This window comes from Amia ocellicauda, chromosome 16, assembly GCF_036373705.1.
Source record: "Amia ocellicauda isolate fAmiCal2 chromosome 16, fAmiCal2.hap1, whole genome shotgun sequence".
Taxonomy (NCBI): Eukaryota; Metazoa; Chordata; class Actinopteri; order Amiiformes; family Amiidae; genus Amia; species Amia ocellicauda.
Genome location: NC_089865.1, coordinates 9,568,355 through 9,589,472, shown reverse-complemented (window position 1 = coordinate 9,589,472; position 21,118 = coordinate 9,568,355). Strand labels below are relative to the sequence as shown.

Genomic DNA, 21,118 nt, shown 5'->3' with positions numbered 1-21,118 from the left:
GAAATAAAAACACAAATGTATAAATAAAGGCTCCTTCAAGACATCACATGTTTAAAATGTAGCCTATCAATTTCCCTCTCCATGGGATCAAATTAAGGTGACAAATGGAGCACTGTTACACACAGAACTGAGAGAATAAGGCTAAAGCAAGTGAATAGCAGCTTATGTGGGCGCAGAGCTGGTGGGCTAAAGCATGCCGTTTGCGGCACCTGGAAGATGCAAGATGTAAGGTTTAAACAAGGGCATATCAGCTTCTGGAGGCGCGGAGAAGGTGGGCTAAAGCATGCACTGTGCAGCACCTGGAAGCTGTGAGATGTAAGGCTGAAGCAAATGAATGCCGGCTTCTTGGGGCTGGGAAAGCAAAAGATAAAGCAGCATTTTTATGTAGTTGTTCCATAGACTACAATGGGGGGTTATACCGTGAAGGCTCAATGTATATGTCTTTGTTTCCGGGATCTACAGGGGCAGCCCCCACTCACCTTGTTTGCATACAATTTTCTTCTACTAGGCACTTTGATGCATGTAGAATCGCGAGGATCGGGTGATTTTTTCATAAGAAAGGCCTAATCCAGTCATTGAGCCCAGCATTCAGAACTAAACAATCATGGAAGAAAATAAACCTCAGAATACTCATTAAGTTACCAGAAAGCAAGATCATTTAAAAAGGAAATAAACAGGCAAACTAGAACAGCCATCCACAGTGGGCCTTTAGGACACAGAAAGACATAAATAGGATCCATGAGGAAAAAAAACAAACGCTGATCCTCTTTAGCCTGTACTCCATTGGGTCACTGTCATAGCTCACACAGCAAACAGCAGTAAAGTGCAATGCTTTGATAAGCATGTCAAAGTGTCAGATTGAGCCTTTGATGTTATGCTTAGACATGCCACTAACAGTTGCAACTGCACAGGTAAGACCAAAGTCAATCTGCACTAATTGTGTGAAACACTGATGGTTATATCTGCAAGTGCATACCAGGCGGCAACATTAAATATCAAACAAAAAAGAGATTAATATTATTCTTTAAATCCCACCAAAACATCAGTCTTCAATGCAGCTTGCCCCTGAAGAGGTCATTAAAATATAAACTCTCGTGTCTTAAACTGCTTGGATATTTTATACTTGAGCAGACTATAAATGTATTTTTATTCACCAGAAAGTGCTTTTAGTGAATGTTCATTAATATTGCAAACTCAAACACATTGCACACTGCAACTTCTAAGATGTTCCATATACAATTTACCAAACCAAAACCAAATCCAGATTATATGAAAGTCACATCCTGATGTGTGGCTGTAACCTTGGGATGGAGTTGTAGTTTACAGACAGTGTTCCAGCTTTATACAAATTGTATTAAATGCACAAACCCCTCATGTGGTTGCCTCATGTCTACATTTCACTAATTACTGTGCACACTGACACAAATAGTAACTGCTTGATTTTTTTTTTTGTTCTTACTGCAGCCCATGTGTCATCTAAATTATTTAAAGATACTCATCCTTAAGATTGTGAGAAAATGACTTCTTATCCATTCTCAATTGAGAAATTATTTATACACTAAACTAAACTAAATAGTGTCAGCATATGCGAATCAAGCTGTTTTAGTTACTCAGTGTGTGCATATTCCCCTATGCTGCTACACATTCACAAATCAGCAAATTGGATCAATCAAACCCTTCTGTTGTACCTTGGCAAGTTGAATAGGCAAGAAAGCCTATGGATATTGATTCAGATATAGAAATGTAGCTCAGATGCACCAAAAGAGTGACTGAATATTGCACATTCAAAAGTGTCACATTCATGAAATCAAAAGCTTACTGCAATACTGTAATCAATTACGTACATATAGCTGTCTGACAGAACACTACTTTTCTCTGCATCACATTCATTGTAGCCAAATACATGAACATGAATAGTAGATAATACAAATAAAACACTACAGCATCCAAAACATGACATCTGCTTTCATGCATTATTTGCATCATGCTTTCAAAGTGGGTTCTCGTCCTTATATATATTATATACACACACACACACACAATTATTGTGGATGCAATACTTCATTTAATAAAAGTATGTATACTTACTGGGAATAATTAAGAGATTCAGCTGCACAGTCCTGTTTGCCGGCAACGTGTTGCATAGGGTTACACAATACGAAATAATAACAATGACAACGAAGCATAGGAAACGGAAATAAAAAATCGTTCAATGCAAAACAAAATAAATGTTGATATCTAATGGTAGCGGTTACGCAGCGGATCAGAGAGTCATGGTCTCGTTAGGTAGCAGAAATTACGTTCCTCCTGAAATGCAGTGACTCCTAAAGACGCCGTCTTTCCATTCCGCCTCTCCGCCATGGCTTCATATTGAGCCCCGCCAAAACAACCAGCTATTATATAATTATTACTTCATATATATACAAAATATATATTTAAATACAAGTGAAACGGAATTTCATAGCTTTCCCTGGGTCCATCAAAATATAACGGGAAAGGGCAATGCTACCATCTGGCACAGTCTAACTTGGAAACGTAAGGCATGAGGGTTCCTTTAGAAGCTCCTGATTGGGTGACATGGATGCCAATCATTACACAGCATATGCGAAAACAGGAAAATGGCACTGACTTCTGGGAAATGTATTTTTCTTTCTCCAGTATATTCCAATATGGTCTATTCATTATGTTTTTTACAAGAAACCATTTTTTAAGTTTAAATGTGCAAATGTTTTACATATATATATATATATATATATATATATATACAGAGAGAAATAGTCTATTTTTTTGTAAACCTAAAAACACTGTAAACCTTATTCTATGAATAATGCATTGAAAAGTAAAAACTATTAAGGTTTTTCTGTAGGTGTTCAAACAATAAAAAATATATAGTTAAATTCAGAGTTCAGTTTAAATAAAACCTCTAAGACAGAGGGGTTCCAGGCCCAGGGCTGAGGAACCACTGGTTTAGGTTTCCTCATTAGCTCTATTTATCCACTTAAAAATCTCACTATGGGAAGGTAGAGAGGTGACCAATCACAGCAGCACCTCAGTTGACACCATACCCATCTCCCTCCCACAGACTCTTTGGGGATTAGCAATATCAAAGCTTGAATGTATCCAAATACCAAAGTTAGGGGAGATACCTGGGCCTCCTGTGATTGGTCGTGCTGTTGTTTACATAGAGTGACAGCATGCATCTGTAGGGGTGAAGTGGACACAGTTTCAATAGAGAGACTGCGATCATTGGTCTAGCTGTCTGTGGTCAAACTAAAGTACAGAGGGAGGCGAGAGACAAGAGTCAGATTTTTAAAATAATAATTGTTAATAGTGGTAGTGATAAAAGTAGTACTTTATGTTTATGAAATACACTCACCTAAAGGATTATTAGGAACACCTGTTCAATTTCTCATTAATGCAATTATCTAACCAACCAATCACATGGCAGTTGCTTCAATGCATTTAGGGGTGTGGTCCTGGTCAAGACAATCTCCTGAACTCCAAACTGAATGTCTGAATGGGAAAGAAAGGTGATTTAAGCAATTTTGAGCGCGGCATGGTTGTTGGTGCCAGACGGGCCGGTCTGAGTATTTCACAATCTGCTCAGTTACTGGGATTTTCACGTACAACCGTTTCTAGGGTTTACAAAGAATGGTGTGAAAAGGGAAAAACATCCAGTATGCAGCAGTCCTGTGGGCGAAAATGCCTTGTTGATGCTAGAGGTCAGAGAAGAATGGGCCGACTGATTCAAGCTGATAGAAGAGCAACTTTGACTGAAATAACCACTCGTTACAACCGAGGTATGCAGCAAAGCATTTGTGAAGCCACAACACGTACAACCTTGAGGCGGATGGGCTACAACAGCAGAAGACCCCACCGGGTACCACTCATCTCCACTACAAATAGGAAAAAGAGGCTACAATTTGCACAAGCTCATCAAAATTGGACAGTTGAAGACTGGAAAAATGTTGCCTGGTCTGATGAGTCTCGATTTCTGTTGAGACATTCAGATGGTAGAGTCAGAATTTGGCGTAAACAGAATGAGAACATGGATCCATCATGCCTTGTTACCACTGTGCAGGCTGGTGGTGGTGGTGTAATGGTGTGGGGGATGTTTTCTTGGCACACTTTAGGCCCCTTAGTGCCAATTGGGCATCGTTTAAATGCCACGGCCTACCTGAGCATTGTTTCTGACCATGTCCATCCCTTTATGACCACCATGTACCCATCCTCTGATGGCTACTTCCAGCAGGATAATGCACCATGTCACAAAGGTCGAATCATTTCAAATTGGTTTCTTGAACATGACAATGAGTTCACTGTACTAAACTGGCCCCCACAGTCACCAGATCTCAACCCAATAGAGCATCTTTGGGATGTGGTGGAACGGGAGCTTCGTGCCCTGGATGTGCATCCCACAAATCTCCATCAACTGCAAGATGCTATCCTATCAATATGGGCCAACATTTCTAAAGAATGCTTTCAGCACCTTGTTGAATCAATGCCACGTAGAATTAAGGCAGTTCTGAAGGCGAAAGGGGGTCAAACACAGTATTAGTATGGTGTTCCTAATAATCCTTTAGATGAGTGTAGATTTAACCAATATCAGAATATTTTTAAATACCAAATTACTGTATAGGCCTCACATGCAATACACACTATTCGGTAAAACGATCATAATATTTTTCTTTCTCAGTTTTAAAGTCGGTTTATGAAACATAGAAGAGGGTAAAGCTGTCATTCACACCTTCATGCAGTTAAGTGTTGATTCCAATGCACCCATGCATTCTCTGAATAAATATATTTAGGTTGCATGTCAGAATAAAAAAGATAGATAGATAGACAGACAGACAGACAGACAGACAGACAGACAGGTTGTAGTCTCCTGACCTGGTTCACACTGCCTCCGTCTTCTGTCTGCCTTTTTCTCAGAGAAGTTGGCCGATACGGACTGACTGTTCTGACACTACAATGTAATATTATACTATTTTTAAGCAATGTTTGCACTGTGTTTTTGCATTTAGTTAGCATCTCTGCGAGACTGTGTGAAAAAATATGTTTTACCCCTTTAGAACTAAATCTGTGTTTTAATAAGAAGTACCAGTTTAAACTGAATAATTGATAAGAGATTTAGTTTTGGTAAAGAAGTCAGAAGGGAATTCAGGAACCAATATTTTAACAAGATAAAGAGTGTAATTTAACATTTTTATTACCAGGCATAAGTGATGGAAGCGTTTTATTTCAGATTGTTAAGCATAATACGCAAGCAGACATGCATCCAATCTCAGTGACTCAACAACCATCGTTAAGAGACCCTTTTGTTTTATTCATTACTGTCAGTTACACTGAGAATGTCTAAGAGCAACCCTGTAGCTATTAGTCAAGCAAGATACACAGTCTATCAATCAGTCACTGTGAATTTACAAATGGTAATAGACATGACTTTTTTCCTATAGTAATTACCCTAATTACCTTCCCTAATAACTCAGAGAGAGAGTGGACTTGGTCTCGGTGTTAACCACTTCTACCACTTTGCATTATTAACTTGAAATGTGGAATTTGTTTAAAGGGATGGAATTGAATGGGATTCCAAGATGTACACTTGTAATCACACAAGCTGCTGTACTTGTTTACACAGTTTACACAGCTTAAGTTAATTAATTAATTAACTTAACCTACAACCGACTGCCTAAAAAGATACCATGCCTATACTGATGGCAATATCTCTCTCTCTCTCTCTATATATATATATATATATATATATATATATAGATAGATAGATAGATAGATAGATAGAAATTATTATATGTGTTTTAAAGACAACCTTTAGGTAGGTTATCCTGTGTTTGTATATTAAATTGGGATGTAAAATATCTTAGTTGATTGGTTATAAAAGTTATAAAAGTCCACAGATACATAATCTGTCTTCACAAGAATGGACTCACATTATGTGAAACATGTTTTTTTTTTGTGAAAGTAATGATCTATATTACATTTTAGTGTCCTTCAAATTTCTACAGTTTTTGTTATAGTCTTTAAATGCTAGTAATTCTCAAAACTCCTATTACATATCTGATACATTGTCTGTGTTGTGTACAGGGAAGGAGAGTGTATTATTTTAATGCGGTCTTATTAGCTAAAATCCAAATGGCTCCTCATTAGTGCCTATCAGATATGTATTCAACACATCTATTATCAGAATATGAGCTCTATTGTCATGTCTATTTTAAGGACTGCAGTAGAGTGAGCATATTACCAAGAAGTGAAATCACCCATCAGAGAAGAACGTTCTGGACTGAATGACAGCCACAGGATTAACATCTGCATTTAAGGATGGCATTGTTATCGCCTAGGGATTGGAATAAACCTGCTCTGTGTTCAACCTGGGCAGATAGTAAGCATTGTCACTCCAGCAGGCAGTAGAAAGTTGATCTGTTCCCTCTGTCCCCAAGATATAGATGTCACATGAGCACTGGCTCATTATAAATTTGGAGTTTTCCTCTTTGGTTTTTGTGGACAAAATACATACAGATGCACAATGTTAAAACAATATGTATTATGTTATGACCTCTCTCTCTCTCTCTCTCTCTCTCTAGGGTGTGATAACATCAAGTCTGCCTCCTGGATGAGTGGTGCCATTGTCATTTTCTTAAAATCCACTGATTTGGTCAATCAGCTTCTGGCGAATAGTACTAGACGGTAATTTCACCCCAGTGTTACTGAACGTTGTGTCCTTCTGAAGGCTGTTTATGATCCTCAATAACATCAATGTCATTTTCAAATTTAATGATTGATAATACCAACTACGTAGTGTTTGCTACTTCAGAGTCCATGCAGTGTTTCAAATGTGGGAGCAAGAGGCATGTTGTGAGAAACTGTCCCGAGCAGGAGGTAAAACCGGGGAGACAGTGGCCGCTCAGACCGTTGTCACCACTGATGCCGTGACGGAGGTAGAGCTGGCCGGAGGTAATGACACACAGGTAGGAGACGGGGTTGAGGCAGGGGGGGATAATGACAACCAAGATGCACAGGGAGGAGATGGTTTTGAGGCACCGGATGGGGAGACAGCGGTGGTTACTGGTGAGGAACAAACTTAGCAGCCAGCAGACGGGCAGACAGACACACAAGGGTGTAGCCAAGGAGGAGGCAGGGCAAGGCATGGCAGTACAAGCCAAGGCACCGGGTGGCGCTTCGGCTGCAGGGGAGGCAGTGGAGTGTGTGGGGGGCCGTGGAGATGTAAGTGGAAATGGAAAATACTGAGGTGGAATTTAAAACACCAAGGGAAAAAAGATCTAAGAATGTGCTGGGAGTAGTAGTGGCAGTAAAAGACCTGGTGGGAAAGATAGTAAAGCTGGGGTGGCAAGTGACTTGGTAGGAAAAAGTTTGGCTATACGCTGGAGTATCGTGGCAGCCACCGGGGACGCCTCGGGCTAGGAGAGTGACAGTGAGGATGGCTCCACGGATTCCTCTCTTGCCTCCTTGTCCTCGGTGTAATGTTTTTACAAGAAACGCACATAGATGGCACGACAAGCTCAGGATTTCACTCCAAACAGCAGGCTTGTTGCAGACCTCAAGAGCAAGAAAGCATCCCTCACTGACCTGCTGGATACGAAGGTACAGGGAGCGCTGACGAGATCGCCCCGACCCACCACTTCAGTCTGGAGAAGAAAAACGGCCAGCGCGAACTGATCCACTGTCTCCACACAACGGCCGGGCACAAGCTGCACGAGCCAGGGGAGATCCGAGGGAGGGTTGTGCAGTTCTATACACAGCTCTTCTCCAATGAGACAGGAGGCGGAGATGCGCCCCACACATGTAGGTTCAACCAAGGTCGTCTACAGGTCCCCAAAGAGCGGAAAAGGGGTTTGGAGGGGGAGCTCACTTTGGAGGAGCTCTCCATTGTACTCAGTGGGCTGCACAATGCTAAGTCCTCTGGCATATACGGGCTCCCCGCAGAGTTCTACAGGGCCTTTTGGCCACAGCTGGGGGAGGACTTGCTGGCCGTGTACAGGGAGAGTCTGGCTCAGGGTGAGCTGCCGCTCAGCTGCAGGAGGGCAGTGGTCACGCGGCTGCCCAAGAATGGGGATCTGTGTGACATAAAAACTGGAGACCTGTTGTCTTGCTGTGTGTGACCAACAGACTGAGGGAGTCTGGGACTGGGGTCTATGGTACACTCTGACCAGACGTACTGTGTACCCGGCAGGTCAATTGTTGATATCGTTTTTCTGATCAGGGATGTTTTGGCAGTCTCCAAGTTATTGTGTTTGAATACTGGGCTGATTTTTCTAGACCAGGAAAAAGTGTTTGACCGGTTTGAACACCAGTATTTGTGAGGGACCATGTGGTTCTTCGGGTTCAGCCCTGTCTTTTTGGCCATGATTCAGGTGCTCTACAGGGACAGTGTTCCCTTACCTGTGGGGAGGGGTGTCAGGCAGGGCTGTGCTCTCTAAGGCGTGCTCTATTCTTTGGCCATCGAACCCCTGCTCCATGTCATCAGCAGACTGTCCATGCCACACTACCCCAGCCTCCCCGTCCGGGTTTCGGCCTGGTGGTCATGGTGAGGGGGGAGCGGGACATCAGGGCACTGCACACCACCATCACAGACTTTCAGACTCTGTCCTCAGCCAAGGTGAACTGGGCTAAGAGCTGTGCCCTGTTGCTGGGGCAGTGGAAAGGCTGCGGCCCCCCAGCACTACCAAACAGGCTCACTTGGAGCAGGGGAGGTTTTAAATACCTGGGGGTGCACAGGTAGGACAAGGCCAGTGAAAGGAAGAACTGGGAGGGGGTGCTGGAGGGGGTACGATGGCGGCAGGTCGCTGGCACTGGCTGCTCCCCCAGCTCTCCTACACAGGCAGGACACTCATCGTCAACAACCTGGTGGCCTCCACACTGTGGCACCGGTTAGTGTGTGTAGAGTCACAGCCCGGGCTGCTGGGGGAGCTGCAGAGAGCCGTCCTGAGCCTCCTGTACCTGCCCCAGGAGGAGGGGGGCAGGGCCTGATTGATATCACCAGCAGGGTGTCTACCTTTCATTTGCAGTCAGTACAGTGGCTACTGTACAGCCCCCCTTCTCTGCCCTGGAGGGCATTGGCCTGTGCCCTGCTTCACCAGGTGGAGGCGCTCCAGCTGGATACAGCCCTGTTTCTGATGGACTGTAGTAGACTGGACCTGTCGGTGCTTCCCAGATTCTACTGTAGCCTGCTGAAGGCCTGGGGCCAGCTGAGGGCCAAGAGAGGAGGGGCCCCTCACACTGCAGGGGCTGCTGGAAGAGCCAATCATGTACAACCCCTGGCTGGACATGCCCTGCACCCGCTCCAACTCCTTCATCTGCCTGCCGGTCAGCGCCCGGCTCACCAAGCTGGCCCACCTGCTGGATCTGCAGCAGGGCAGCTGGCTGAGTGCAGAGCGTCTGCGTGGCGCGCTGGGGCTGCACTAACAGCGCTGTGTGGAGCGATATCTGCTCCAGCTGGGTTCCGCCCTCCGTCCATGGGGACTGCTGCTCCTGGAGGAGCTGTTTCAGGGGCACCCCCTCCCCTATACACCGCCTTCGTTCCCTAGCCTGTTGGTGTCCCCCACTATCGCTGCCACTGCTGGCCCCTTAGGGCCACTGCTGTACATTGACGGCCTGAGTGCTTGTCCCCTGGCCACCATGGAGGGCAGAGCCATTTACAGGTTCTGTGTGAAGGTGCAGCACCAGAGCCAGCTCTCTGATACGCCCTGGAGAGTGAGGCTGTGGCTGGTGGAGGACACTCTGCCCGTCTGGAGCAGCCTGTACAAGCCCCTCCTCAATAAGAAAGCTGGCAATCTGCAATGGAGGGTTTTACACACCATTATTGCTGTCAGTTATTTTATTTCTGTTCTTAACCCTGCTGTGTCTGACGCCTGCCCATTCTGTGCTCAGAGAGAGACTGTGTTTCACTGTTTTAGCACATGCTCCCAGTTGTCACCCATTTTTAGTCTTTTAACCTGTCTTTTCACCAATCTTAACCTGTTTTTTAACAGAACGATTTTTATCTTTGGGGCGAGACACGCCAGAAAGACCAGACATGTGGACCAGCTGGCAAACTTCTTGCTGGGCCAGGCCAAAATGGTCGTCTATAAGAGCAGGAGGAGCAGAGTGTGTGGGGAGGGCAGTGAGGATGCAGTGAGAGTGTTTGCCATGCTGGTCAAGTGTAGAGTCAGACTGGAGTTTAACTATTACAGACTGATGAATGATGTGGAGAGTTTTGAACAGGGCTGGTGTATTAATGATGCCCTTTGCAAACTGTATGGAGGGGAATTGGTTTTTACCATGTAATTAACTTATTGGGTTATATTATCCGATTGTTGTTTTGTTGTGTGCATTGGTTTGATTTCTTTAAAGGTGTAAAGATCAGGGACAGAGTTAATGGTTTGGGGTGGTGGGGGGGAGGGGGGTGGTGAGAAATAAAAGAGAAAAAATTGATATATTTGTGTGAGGTTTTATTATGTTTAAATGATTGCTTGTTGCAAACAGGCAGTCTCTCTCTCTCTCTCACCTTTTTGTTTTTGCAGCTCTTCCTGATTTGTATCTGAAGGAAAATCAATAAGAAATGCAACATGTATGGTTTTCAGTATTGCTCTTGGAACATTGTCTGCTGACAACCACACTAAAATGTCATGCTTGTTTCAAATCATCCCTGACCAAGAGGTGTAGATTAAGAGCCACAGAAAGCATTCAGTAGAGACAAGGAGCAACAGCTCCCTCTACTGCATCTTTACATTTATACCTACATTCCTTTAAGTGGCAACTGTAATTGCACCATGAGCCTCAAGTATATCCAGTTTGTAATTGTACAACTTACATGCTTGCTTTGAAATGTGTCTTTATATTTTTATATTAAAGAACAAGCTGTAAATTATGCTAGTCATATATATAACATTAACCACCCGGATGCTATCTAACTTCAAATAGATTTTATTCTTAATAAAGACAGAAGAGTCTGGTATATGAAAATTGTTCAAACAATACTACACCACAGCATTATGAAGATAGATGTATGAGCTACGGACTGACATTGTACTTCTCTTTTTCCTTTAATTCAATTTTTCATGTTGCTTTATGTAATTAATATCAACCGAATTCTCCTGATACGGAGATCCACATATGCAGAGGAAACAGTTACACAGTTACAGTTATCTGTGAGTCATTAACAATTGGATTTTGAATATTGCATTTCTTGGCACTATGATAACTCACCATATAATAATATAATGTGTGAATGCCAGTCAAAAAATGTCACTGTTACATATGTTTTTCAAAATTATTTAAAAAAATGCATGTTTTCTCTTTTCTAGTTATTTGTGCATGTATAGATTATCTTCTGCAATGAGGATCATATCAGAGTTCAATATATATTCACATTTCATATGAAAATTAAAAAAAAAAAAGATTTTACAATTCCATTAAATAAGAGTCACCAGGTGTGTCGCTGAAATTGGGATTTCTGAGTCAGGACTCAGAAGGGAGTGAATAATGTCAGGACATTATGACATATCAAGCCCAATCATATGCAGAATGGCTGTGAAGTCAAGATTCTTCCACAAGCTCTCAGAAAGTTGAAGATAAAAAATATATGATACTGAAACAGAATTTTAAAATGAACATCTGTACAGACAATGTCAATGCACAGGGAAAACAAGTGGGCTTATGACAAACAGGTTTGAAGGGATGAGGGATGAAACGACTGACAAAGCTTTTCACAAGTAAACCTGGGGGAAATAATTATTGCATTTTATTTATTTCAAGTTTTACACTAGACACATATGTTGTAAGAAAGGTGTGGAATAAGAAAGTATTATCTTTAATCCGAATATGTCCAAATAGGACCAGCATATGTTTAAAGTGGTGATTCAACAACCTTTAATAAAACCTTTTAAAAAAAGTCTTCTTTCACAGAGTCCAGAAAGACATTTATTCCAGTAGAAGAAAAATGAAATCCATTCAAACTAAGACTCAATGTATACAAAAGGCATCTGAAAGTACATTTTACTTGTCTTCTTAGCGCTGAGGTACCTTATGTTTGAATATGTGTATAATGTCAGACTGCTATATTTTGTTCTGTGTATTTTACTGATTTAAATGTACTGTTTTTTCACAAGAGAATTGTATACAAATGCTTAGTCTGTAATGAATTACAATTTGTAAAGAAACTTTGAATAGTATATCTACATCTAAATTTCAGTGAGAGAGCCAGAAACTTTTAAGTTGTATGCAGTACTAGAGATTTTTACACTCTCTTTATAATAAATATGTATTTAATAAAAAAAAACCTATAGTTATTTATTGTATTTTTAAATAAATAAATATAATGCACAAACAGTTTCTCATTAGCACTGAATTACACATACAAGGCAGAACATGCCAAAAATAACTTCATCCACTTGGTGTCAGTGTAAGACCCCCTTTTCTGAGACATGATGGTCACACCTAGAACTTTTTATTTTATTTGGATATTTCTTTATGACTGAACTGAACTGTAATTATGTCTAAAATTGTGTTTTTTTATTTTGCATGTGGTCATGGTAATTGTGCTGCTACTGATATTTAGAACATTTCACATACATATACAACCCATGAAGTATTTATTTTTAGCTGTATAAAAGTGCCAGAAATACCAACAGCTTTAACAATTGGTTTAGAAATGATAGTCTATCGATCTGCCTGTGTATCTATCTAACTGTAAGTCGTTTTCAGAAACAATTCAGTGACTTCAGGTACAGCTGCTTCTGCAGGAGCGCTTCTGTATACTATGCGGACATTAGACTGCGCTTGTAGGGGCGCTATTTACATGCATTTGAGTTTCTAAAAAAAACATGAAGGAAAAAAGGGCAAAGAAAACACGCTCCTCTGTGTGGAAATGGTTTCACCCAGACAGGTATAATAACCACGGGTTGCCACAGAGGCTGCAATTTAGACAGTGGCGTATTGACGAGAACTGGGAGACAGCAAGTGACCCAAGAGCAACCCAATGAGAAAAGCCCAACCTCTGTCAGACCTGCACACAGCACACAACCTTTGTCGGTTGAGCTCCTGCACAATTAAGGAGCGCCGGTTCCCTGGCAAGCGCCGCACTGGAAGCGCAATGGAGATGAATTCTTCTACAGTGGTCAACCAGACCGAAGGCGCACTTTTCTCCAACACAAGTGAAGGGATCCTACAATGCTGCAACTTCTCGTCCGTGGTGACAGATGACGGATTTGTGGTGACAACCCCGGACGAAAGGAGCCTGTACATCATGAGGGTGGTGCAGATAGCGGTGATGTGCGTCCTCTCACTCACTGTCGTGTTTGGCATCTTCTTTTTGGGCTGCAATCTGCTGATCAAGTCGGAGGGGATGATCAACTTTTTAGTGAAGGACAGGAGACCCTCCAAAGAGGTGGAATCGGTGGTCGTTGGTCCTTACTAGGAAGCCAGTTTGGAAGCTGCAAACAGGAGCATGTGGTTTTTGATCAAATGCAACCTGATGCCTTTCCCATGAGTAAATCTTGAGTATGGACATGATTGTAGAGCATCCACAGACTGGACATTTCCATCCGAGATCTTCTCGAAAGTTGGATCGCTCCTTCTGTCATGAAAGGGATGAATTTGCCAATGTTGTTTTCCCGTGGCCAAAGCTGATCTTCAAGAATGTATAAAGACTGCACATGACATAAAGGCAAAACTTGACCAATAAACTTTATTTCTTCAATTAAAAAATATTTAAAACTCCCTTTTTTCTCACAAAAAAAGTTTTTATTAATATTTTATTTTCTAATCAAGGAGAACATATTGTACTAAAGCTTCATGTATGTTAACTGGTAATACAAGAGATGATGATGTCATTTTACACAATGTTTTCTTTCTCCTTTTGCAGGAACTAAATATGAATGTTTAACATTAATTTGTATTGTTACTACTTGCATATAATGTAGACTACTATTTCATATTTCACTATTTCGGCTTGGTAAATTGCCATGTTTTTTGTTTGTTTTGCTTTCCTGAGCCAATGTCCCAATGAAGTGTTGCACGGATGAATTCATTGTAGCCTAAAAAAAATCTAAAGATATGTTATTGTTCTATTTTAATAAATGCATCCTGGGATTCTCCCAAAGTTTTTGGTTACGTAACAATCACGGTGTAAGTACAACACAACCCTATCTTGAACCTGTAAGCACAACCGCACATTAAATAAAATAATGCGATCCTACTGGACTAATTAAGATTCACTTATTCGTTTTAATTAATTCATTTAACATTACGTTATACATTTAATTACGATCAAGCTAGTATTGTTGTTGTTGTTGTTGTTGTTGTTGTTGTTGTTGTTGTTGTTGTTGTTGGTAGTAGAAATGGTTTGTAATAGAGAGGTAGTAGACGTAGGGTGTTGAATTTGTCTATTTCATACACCACAAAAAAACAACTTTCTAAAATGTGACAAAATCATTCCTTCTTCTTAAAATGTTATTTTTTAGACAAAAGTTGTTCCTAAACTACTTTTAGTAATTTCATATTTTATATGAACAAATATGTGTTTTTATAACTATAAAAGGCTGGTGGAGATTATAGCTAATTTAGTTGTATTCCTCATTAACAGTTTAAATATTTAAATATAACTTCTTACCTGGAAGAACAATTTACATTCTCCTCTTGCAAGCTGTTATGTTCATGATGCTATAACAGTTTAATTAATAACGTTGGCGATAATTGCGAATTTGCTTTAATGTTTTCAGGTTCACTGCTTCTTGTTAATTAAAGGTAAGTCATTATTTCTATTTCTAAAATAACAAAATTGTATTTACAAACATACACATTATGTTAAACCATCTAACCCAACAGTGTGCTACACTGTATTATTTGAATCTGAACTTGAAGTGTCTTGGTTTCCATCTGTCTAAAATATGACCAGTGGTTTCATTTCTCTGTTACAATTCTGGGTAGCTGATGTCATGCAGATCAGTTTGGATCTGTGACAAATGCTTGTGTTTTTTTTTTTTTTTTTATCAAATACTTTTTAAAAATATAAGTATTTCTATGTATGCCTAAATCCCACAGCTTATATAACCTTTCCAGGGATATTGTGCTTGAGGGCCAGTTGAGAGGCATTTGGGACTATTCTGCAGCACAATGTGTGATTAAGACAGGTCAGGTCATGTGAGCTGCATGAGAGCAATTCTTATATCACATGTATTCAAATGAATTCCTCACAAAGCATGTACCTTATTATTTTCTAGTTAAAATGAATGTTGAAATAGTATCACAATGAATAGATGGAGCTATGGATATTGGTTTTATGCTGTTTGATGCTGTCTACTGGTGTCTACTTTGTCAGGGAAAAAGGCCAATTTTTAAATTAAATTAAAATGAAAAAGGTAAGGACTCACTACATTTCTAGCACAACTAGATACTGGACTAATTTGTGAATAATATTAAGCTTGATTGGTTTATTGTTCTTTCAGTTTGAAAATGTTAATGCTAACGTTATGCTCAGATTAATTTTTACACCTGTTTTTTTGGCAGGAAAACCAGCACTGCTGATGTGCATTAATAGAAATTCTGTCCTAGATTCACCCATTATTTAATTACTCTAATTACAACATACATTCCATTAACTGGACATACCATAATAGCTGGGTTTAAAGAAATTGTCTGTAATTACTCTGGAAAGTGGGTGGCATACAAGAATGCCAAAAACTGTTTCTTTGTCTGTTTGCTTTTTTGTGTCTTTTTTTTCTCACTTTACTAATACATTTGTAAATAAAGCAGTTGCTGGATGATTAATTTGGAAGCTGGGTTTTGTGTGCAATAGCTGAGTGAAATTATCATCACTTCAATTTGTATACCTGTTGTACTTCAAGTATTATTTTAACTAAACAACAAATTACAATATGTTACATCTAATTGTAATGACTCATCAAACATCTGCTCTGAATATGCACTCGATCTGTTTTTATGATTGAAAACAAACAGAAAGAACATCAAGCAAATGTATTATTTACATTAAACAGCAGCAATTGCAACTGTTCTGCTTGTAAGGACTTCAGATTTCTATCGGATCTCAATATGTATCGTATAAATAAAGCCAGTTTAAATAATTTTTTTATTCATACTGTTGAGGACCAAAAGTATTAAAAACTGCAAATGTATTTAGAATATTTTAAAAAACACAAAAGTGATCTTCAAATATTTAGAGCTCATGTTAATCTTATTACAGAAAAGTCTCAGCAGGATAGCGGTTTGAAATACATGGCCCCCTAATGATGGCGGGTGTTTTCTTTTACATTTTGAAGGAGATTTACAATGTCAGTCAGCAAATGTTATATAAAGACGTATCTATTTTATTTCCTTTACAGTGACTCTGTTGAGGAACGGAGGCTTTGCAGCTTCAAAGCAAATGCAGTGGTTACCCGTCCTTTCCCTCGATGAGCTGCGTGTTTAGGTGCAAGCTCTCTTCTTTTCTTCTTCTTCCTTCCACACAATTTAGCAATCTCTTGCGCTACACCTGACAATGGGAGGTCATCCTCCTCTCCTGGGAATAACAGCGCCTCTCATAAACGATATGTATTGAAGATTTTGCGAACATAAGCCTGTTCTGCAATCTGTCTCGATGATTTACCAGCTGCGTTCTCTCTTAAAGTAAATTGTTTTGTATCACTTCACTCAGGCTCAAAACATGTCTTCTTTCTTCTTGCTATTATAGACTAACTAAAGTCACATCCCTAAGTGACCCTTGTACATGGCATTACCAATTGCAAGCCATTACAGAGTGTCATCTTTATGCACCCTTGCTGATCACAGGTGACAGGCACATGTGCATTAAATTGTATATTACAATCCTTAAAAGTCAAGATGAGCCCCTTGAACAAACATGTGGTTGATTGTGTGAGTAGCTGCAGCATTTCTCCAGATTATACATTGTTGTTTTTTGAAATAGACAGAAGCTGTATTCTTTGTATACTTTGAACTTATTTAATCCTTATACCTCAACATAACACCCATGATTGAATTAAAAAACAGTCAAATTTAACATATTATGTATTGCTTTAAGTGGCAATCCACAGCTATCACAACTGAACTAATTTCAGTCAACTTGAAGTTACGTGTACATGTAATTATAGAAGGCAGAGCTGTAGGCAAAGGGTTTGTGTAACTCTGTGCCAGCCATTTCCCCTGGACCCTTCAAAAGCATATGGATGAGACTTTTGGATAATGAAGCTACTAGCAAATAAAGTAGGAGGCCACCTCTCATGTGCAGACTCCTTAACACAGCCCAGACACAATTTGGCAGATGAGTCTTCAAAGATGCTCATTCATTCATTCATTCAAGTGTCACTATATCTTACATCTGAGACAGAGATGAGGGAAAAATAGCAGTATTATTGTTTTCTGTCACTGAAATACATTGCAAAGGTCTTAAAGAGAATCTAGCTTTGCAGATGTCTGATATCCTAGAGTGAAGTTGAACTTTCCCATCAGGACTGTCTTGTTTCTGTGGTTTGTGCCTGTATCGTGTCAGGTGCAATGCACTTCGAAAGGTTTCATAAGGTTTCTGGTGCATTGTAATTTTGCATTCAGATTGCTTTTACAGGACCGAGGAAATCAACTATTATGTCACATATAATTTGCTTGACTGGTCCAAGGTGGTGAAAATTCAAATAGCCTAATCAAATGTCAGTTCGGACGCGAGGCAGTGATTGTAAGTGGGTATAGAATATAGAATTGCAGACACAATTTCATCAGAATAAAAAAAGTATTGTAAACTCTCAGGCTTCCTGGAAAAATGATCTTGGCCCCATCAGGCTTTCTCAAAACAGACCCCGAGTTTTTAATCCCCAGCAGGACTTTCATAGTGTTGAGAATACTATTAAAAAGAAATGCAGAGAGGCTGTCCAATTACTTGTAATGCTACATACATTGGAGAGAGTTTTCTGTTCTGACACATGATTTCCTCAATACATCTTGTAAGATCCTGATTTTCTTCAGCATGCTTGTTATGTGCATAACATAATTATAATTATTAACCCATTCTAAATGTGGTAAATTTGCCACATACAAGTCAGGATAACTAACTCACAGTGCAGTGAAAGATTATTGAACAGTTTAGGTTTGGAGCATTAAAAGTGAAATACAAATACAAGGTTAATTGAGAGATGTAAGAATTTGGCATATTTCTGCCAATCTTTTAAGTTTCTGTGTGAGATATTGGTCATGATGATACACATTTCTGATGGGGCCAGCTACGAGCAAAGCCTATTTATAACAGGGACTTGAAAATGTAGTTTGTATGCTGTGATCACACTGAATAATTGGTGTGCAATCACATTTCCTGACTGTGTGTGATTCTGAAAGAGGGACAGTAAAATCGAGATATAAATCTTTTTCCATTTACATTAAAGTAACGTTTTTTCTGTAGATTTTGACATTTTAGTATTTTCATATTTGTATCTAAATGTCTAAATGTGTCCCAACACCTATACGTATATTCAATTAGTGCCTAAAGATCATGTTGATATTGATCAATTATGTCAAATAATTCATTCAGTTACTGAAATTGAAAAATAATAATAACAATAATAAGTAAGTTCACTAATTGGTTTGGTCCATTGGTTAGGTAATATGAACAGGATACCTCTTACCTCTGTCAGTTTTGATAAACCTTGCTGTTTGCTCGCAAATGTCCATTAGAAATGGCTCTGAGACATAATCATTTTACTTAAAAATTTTGTATAAATTAGTCACTGGAACACTAACATGTGGTTAGTGGTCTGATTCTTTGGCTAGGCCTGGCTGTTACTGGGTTTCACCAACAATTGTCTTACACTGTAGAAGTTAATTGTTAATGTGCTAATATAAAATGATATTGTGCATTAAATCCTCCACAGTGCTTCTCTGTATATTTTCTTATAATTACATGAAACATACAGTACTGTGCAAAAGTTTTAGGCAGGTGTGAAAAAATGCTGTAAAGTAAGAATGCTTTCAAAAAGTTACGCTGTTCACTCACTTTGCGTTGTGTTAAATATAATCTATTAACATGTCTATTTTTGAAAGCATTCTTACTTTAAAGCATTTTTTCACACCTGCCTGAAAGTTTTGCACAGTACTGTATTTTCCAGCATTAAATTTACCGTATGATATGGGCATGAACAGCTGCTGTAAATAGCTCAAAGGAGCTACTTGATGTAATTCTCAGCTGAGAATAATTAGCTGTTGACCATGAATGAGATCATATCGCTATCGATGTCACTCAGCTAACCGAAGGAAAACATTGTAGAAGGCTACAGAACAGTTTTTTTTTTTTTATCATTTTGCACTTGACATTACATTACATTATTTGTCATTTAGCAGATGCTCTTATCCAGGGCAACTTACATTTGTACCCATTTATACAGCTGGGCATTTTACTGGAGCAATCTAAGTGAAGTACCTTGCTCAAGGGTACAACAGCACTGCACCACCCAGGATTTGAACCCATAACCTTCCAGTTATGACCACTACTCCACAGTGCTGCCAGTTAAGACTACAAGGGGGCTTATATTGGCAAAGAAGTTGAACATTCCCTCTATAAAAAAGCTTAGCTTCAAATGTGACGTGGCTCAAGTGAGGCATTCATGACAGTCATAAATCTCAGTTGTATGTAGAGCACTGAACTGATTGAAGGGTTCATGTGGCTTCTCTCTGCACAGATTTAGCAGCTCATTTTGTATCAAACAACATCAAATATCCAGTGCAGTAAAAAAAAAAAAAATGTTTAGCTTACATTTCTGTTTACCAGCAACAGGAGACACAAGATGAAGCATAATTCAGTCTTAAGAATTATGTGTAAAGTTTGAGTGCACATAATATTAACTATGATGTGATGTTTTCTATGTTATCTTTATTTATTGCAATAATACACCAAGTGCATCTAACTATAGATGGCAAGTATGGTTTAATTAACAATAAATGAAATCAGTAACAGTAAACGAATCACTGACTAACATTCTTTCAAATGAAGGCTGGGAATTCTTTCAGCTATAACTGTATATGTAATAGTGTCAATCCCACTCCAAAAAGAATAATATAGATGACCTTGAAAGACTCCACTGTCAGCCCACTGACTGAGTTCTTTAAAAACTTAAAATGTGAATACAATACTGTGACAAAGAGAAAAACATCTATTGCCAGCAGATTACGTACTGATGCAAAGGCCTAGACCAACTTTGACCTGCCTCCAAATCACAAATTACAAACTTGTATTTCATTGTATTTTAATTTGTAAGCCGTAGAAAGCAGTAAACCGTGAATGGGTGCAAGTTTGTAATTTGTGATTTCACAGGCAGGTCAGTCTTGATTTGGTCTGGAAACACTGTTTACACAATGAGATAGATGCTTGTTGCAACAGAGTTTCGAGTGATGTCATAAAAGCTGCTCCACAGGGAGCCATTAGGAATCTACTGGACTGTGCTGAAGTTATTAAACTGATATAAAGTAAGCAACATTTTATAAGAGGCATCTGCAATGTGTCAAGCCAAGATTCTCTGCCACATTTACACTGACAGGTCATTAAATTGATAATAGCCATTTAATATTATCTTTCGTAAGATTGGTGTTACAGTTGTGTCATAGGACTTCCTTGATTTCATAAAAGCCAAGGTAAAAAGGATGCAAGTTTTTTTTCCGCAAAACTTTTTTTTAAATTAAACAGCATTGTTTGGAATTTCAAATACATTATAACTGGAATGATACATCAACTGTTCTTTGTTGTGGAATAGTTTTCTAGGCTGTTTTTCGAACATCTCATGAAGTGTCCTGTGTTATGTATTATAGCTGTTTAAATATCTGTCTATTGTAGCATGACGATTAAATGGAACATCTGCTGTCTGCTATTGTATAATCTATGCCACATCTGTTTTTACCTGCCATACCCCTAGGATTATTGTGTTCTAAAATCTTACAATCACAGTGCATTTAACAGCAATCCTTATTTAACTGGAATAGCATAAGTCAATTTCAGCAAGAATGAGGTGTGCACACTAAAAAGTAGAATACCAAAGACAGGAACAAATATTATGAATTACATTTTACTCTCATCAGAAACATTACCATTTCCTGTCAGATCTACAGTATATAGGATGCATAC

The 21,118-nt window shown here is 39.4% G+C and overlaps 2 protein-coding genes across 2 annotated transcripts in view; one reads left to right on the top strand and one right to left on the bottom strand.

Annotated features, from left to right (window-relative positions):
- The window catches only part of galnt13 (polypeptide N-acetylgalactosaminyltransferase 13), a 38,869-nt gene extending 36,348 nt beyond the window's left edge, over positions 1–2,521 (bottom strand). Inside the window, exon 1 of the mRNA XM_066687519.1 lies at positions 2,089–2,521. The gene's annotated coding sequence lies outside the window, so the exon portion shown is untranslated. The remainder of the gene's footprint in view (positions 1–2,088) is intronic.
- A 10,376-nt stretch (positions 2,522–12,897) lies between these two features.
- On the top strand, positions 12,898–15,784 carry rprma (reprimo, TP53 dependent G2 arrest mediator candidate a). The gene has a single exon (XM_066688159.1). The coding sequence runs from the start codon at positions 12,989–12,991 to the stop codon at positions 13,424–13,426; it is 438 nt and encodes a 145-aa protein (XP_066544256.1). The 5' UTR covers positions 12,898–12,988; the 3' UTR covers positions 13,427–15,784.
- Positions 15,785–21,118: the final 5,334 nt, after the last annotated feature.

Coding starts and splice junctions, on each gene's coding strand:
- rprma (XM_066688159.1), top strand. CDS start 12,989: ATGAGAAAAGCCCAACCTCTGTCAGACCTGCACACAGCACACAACCTT.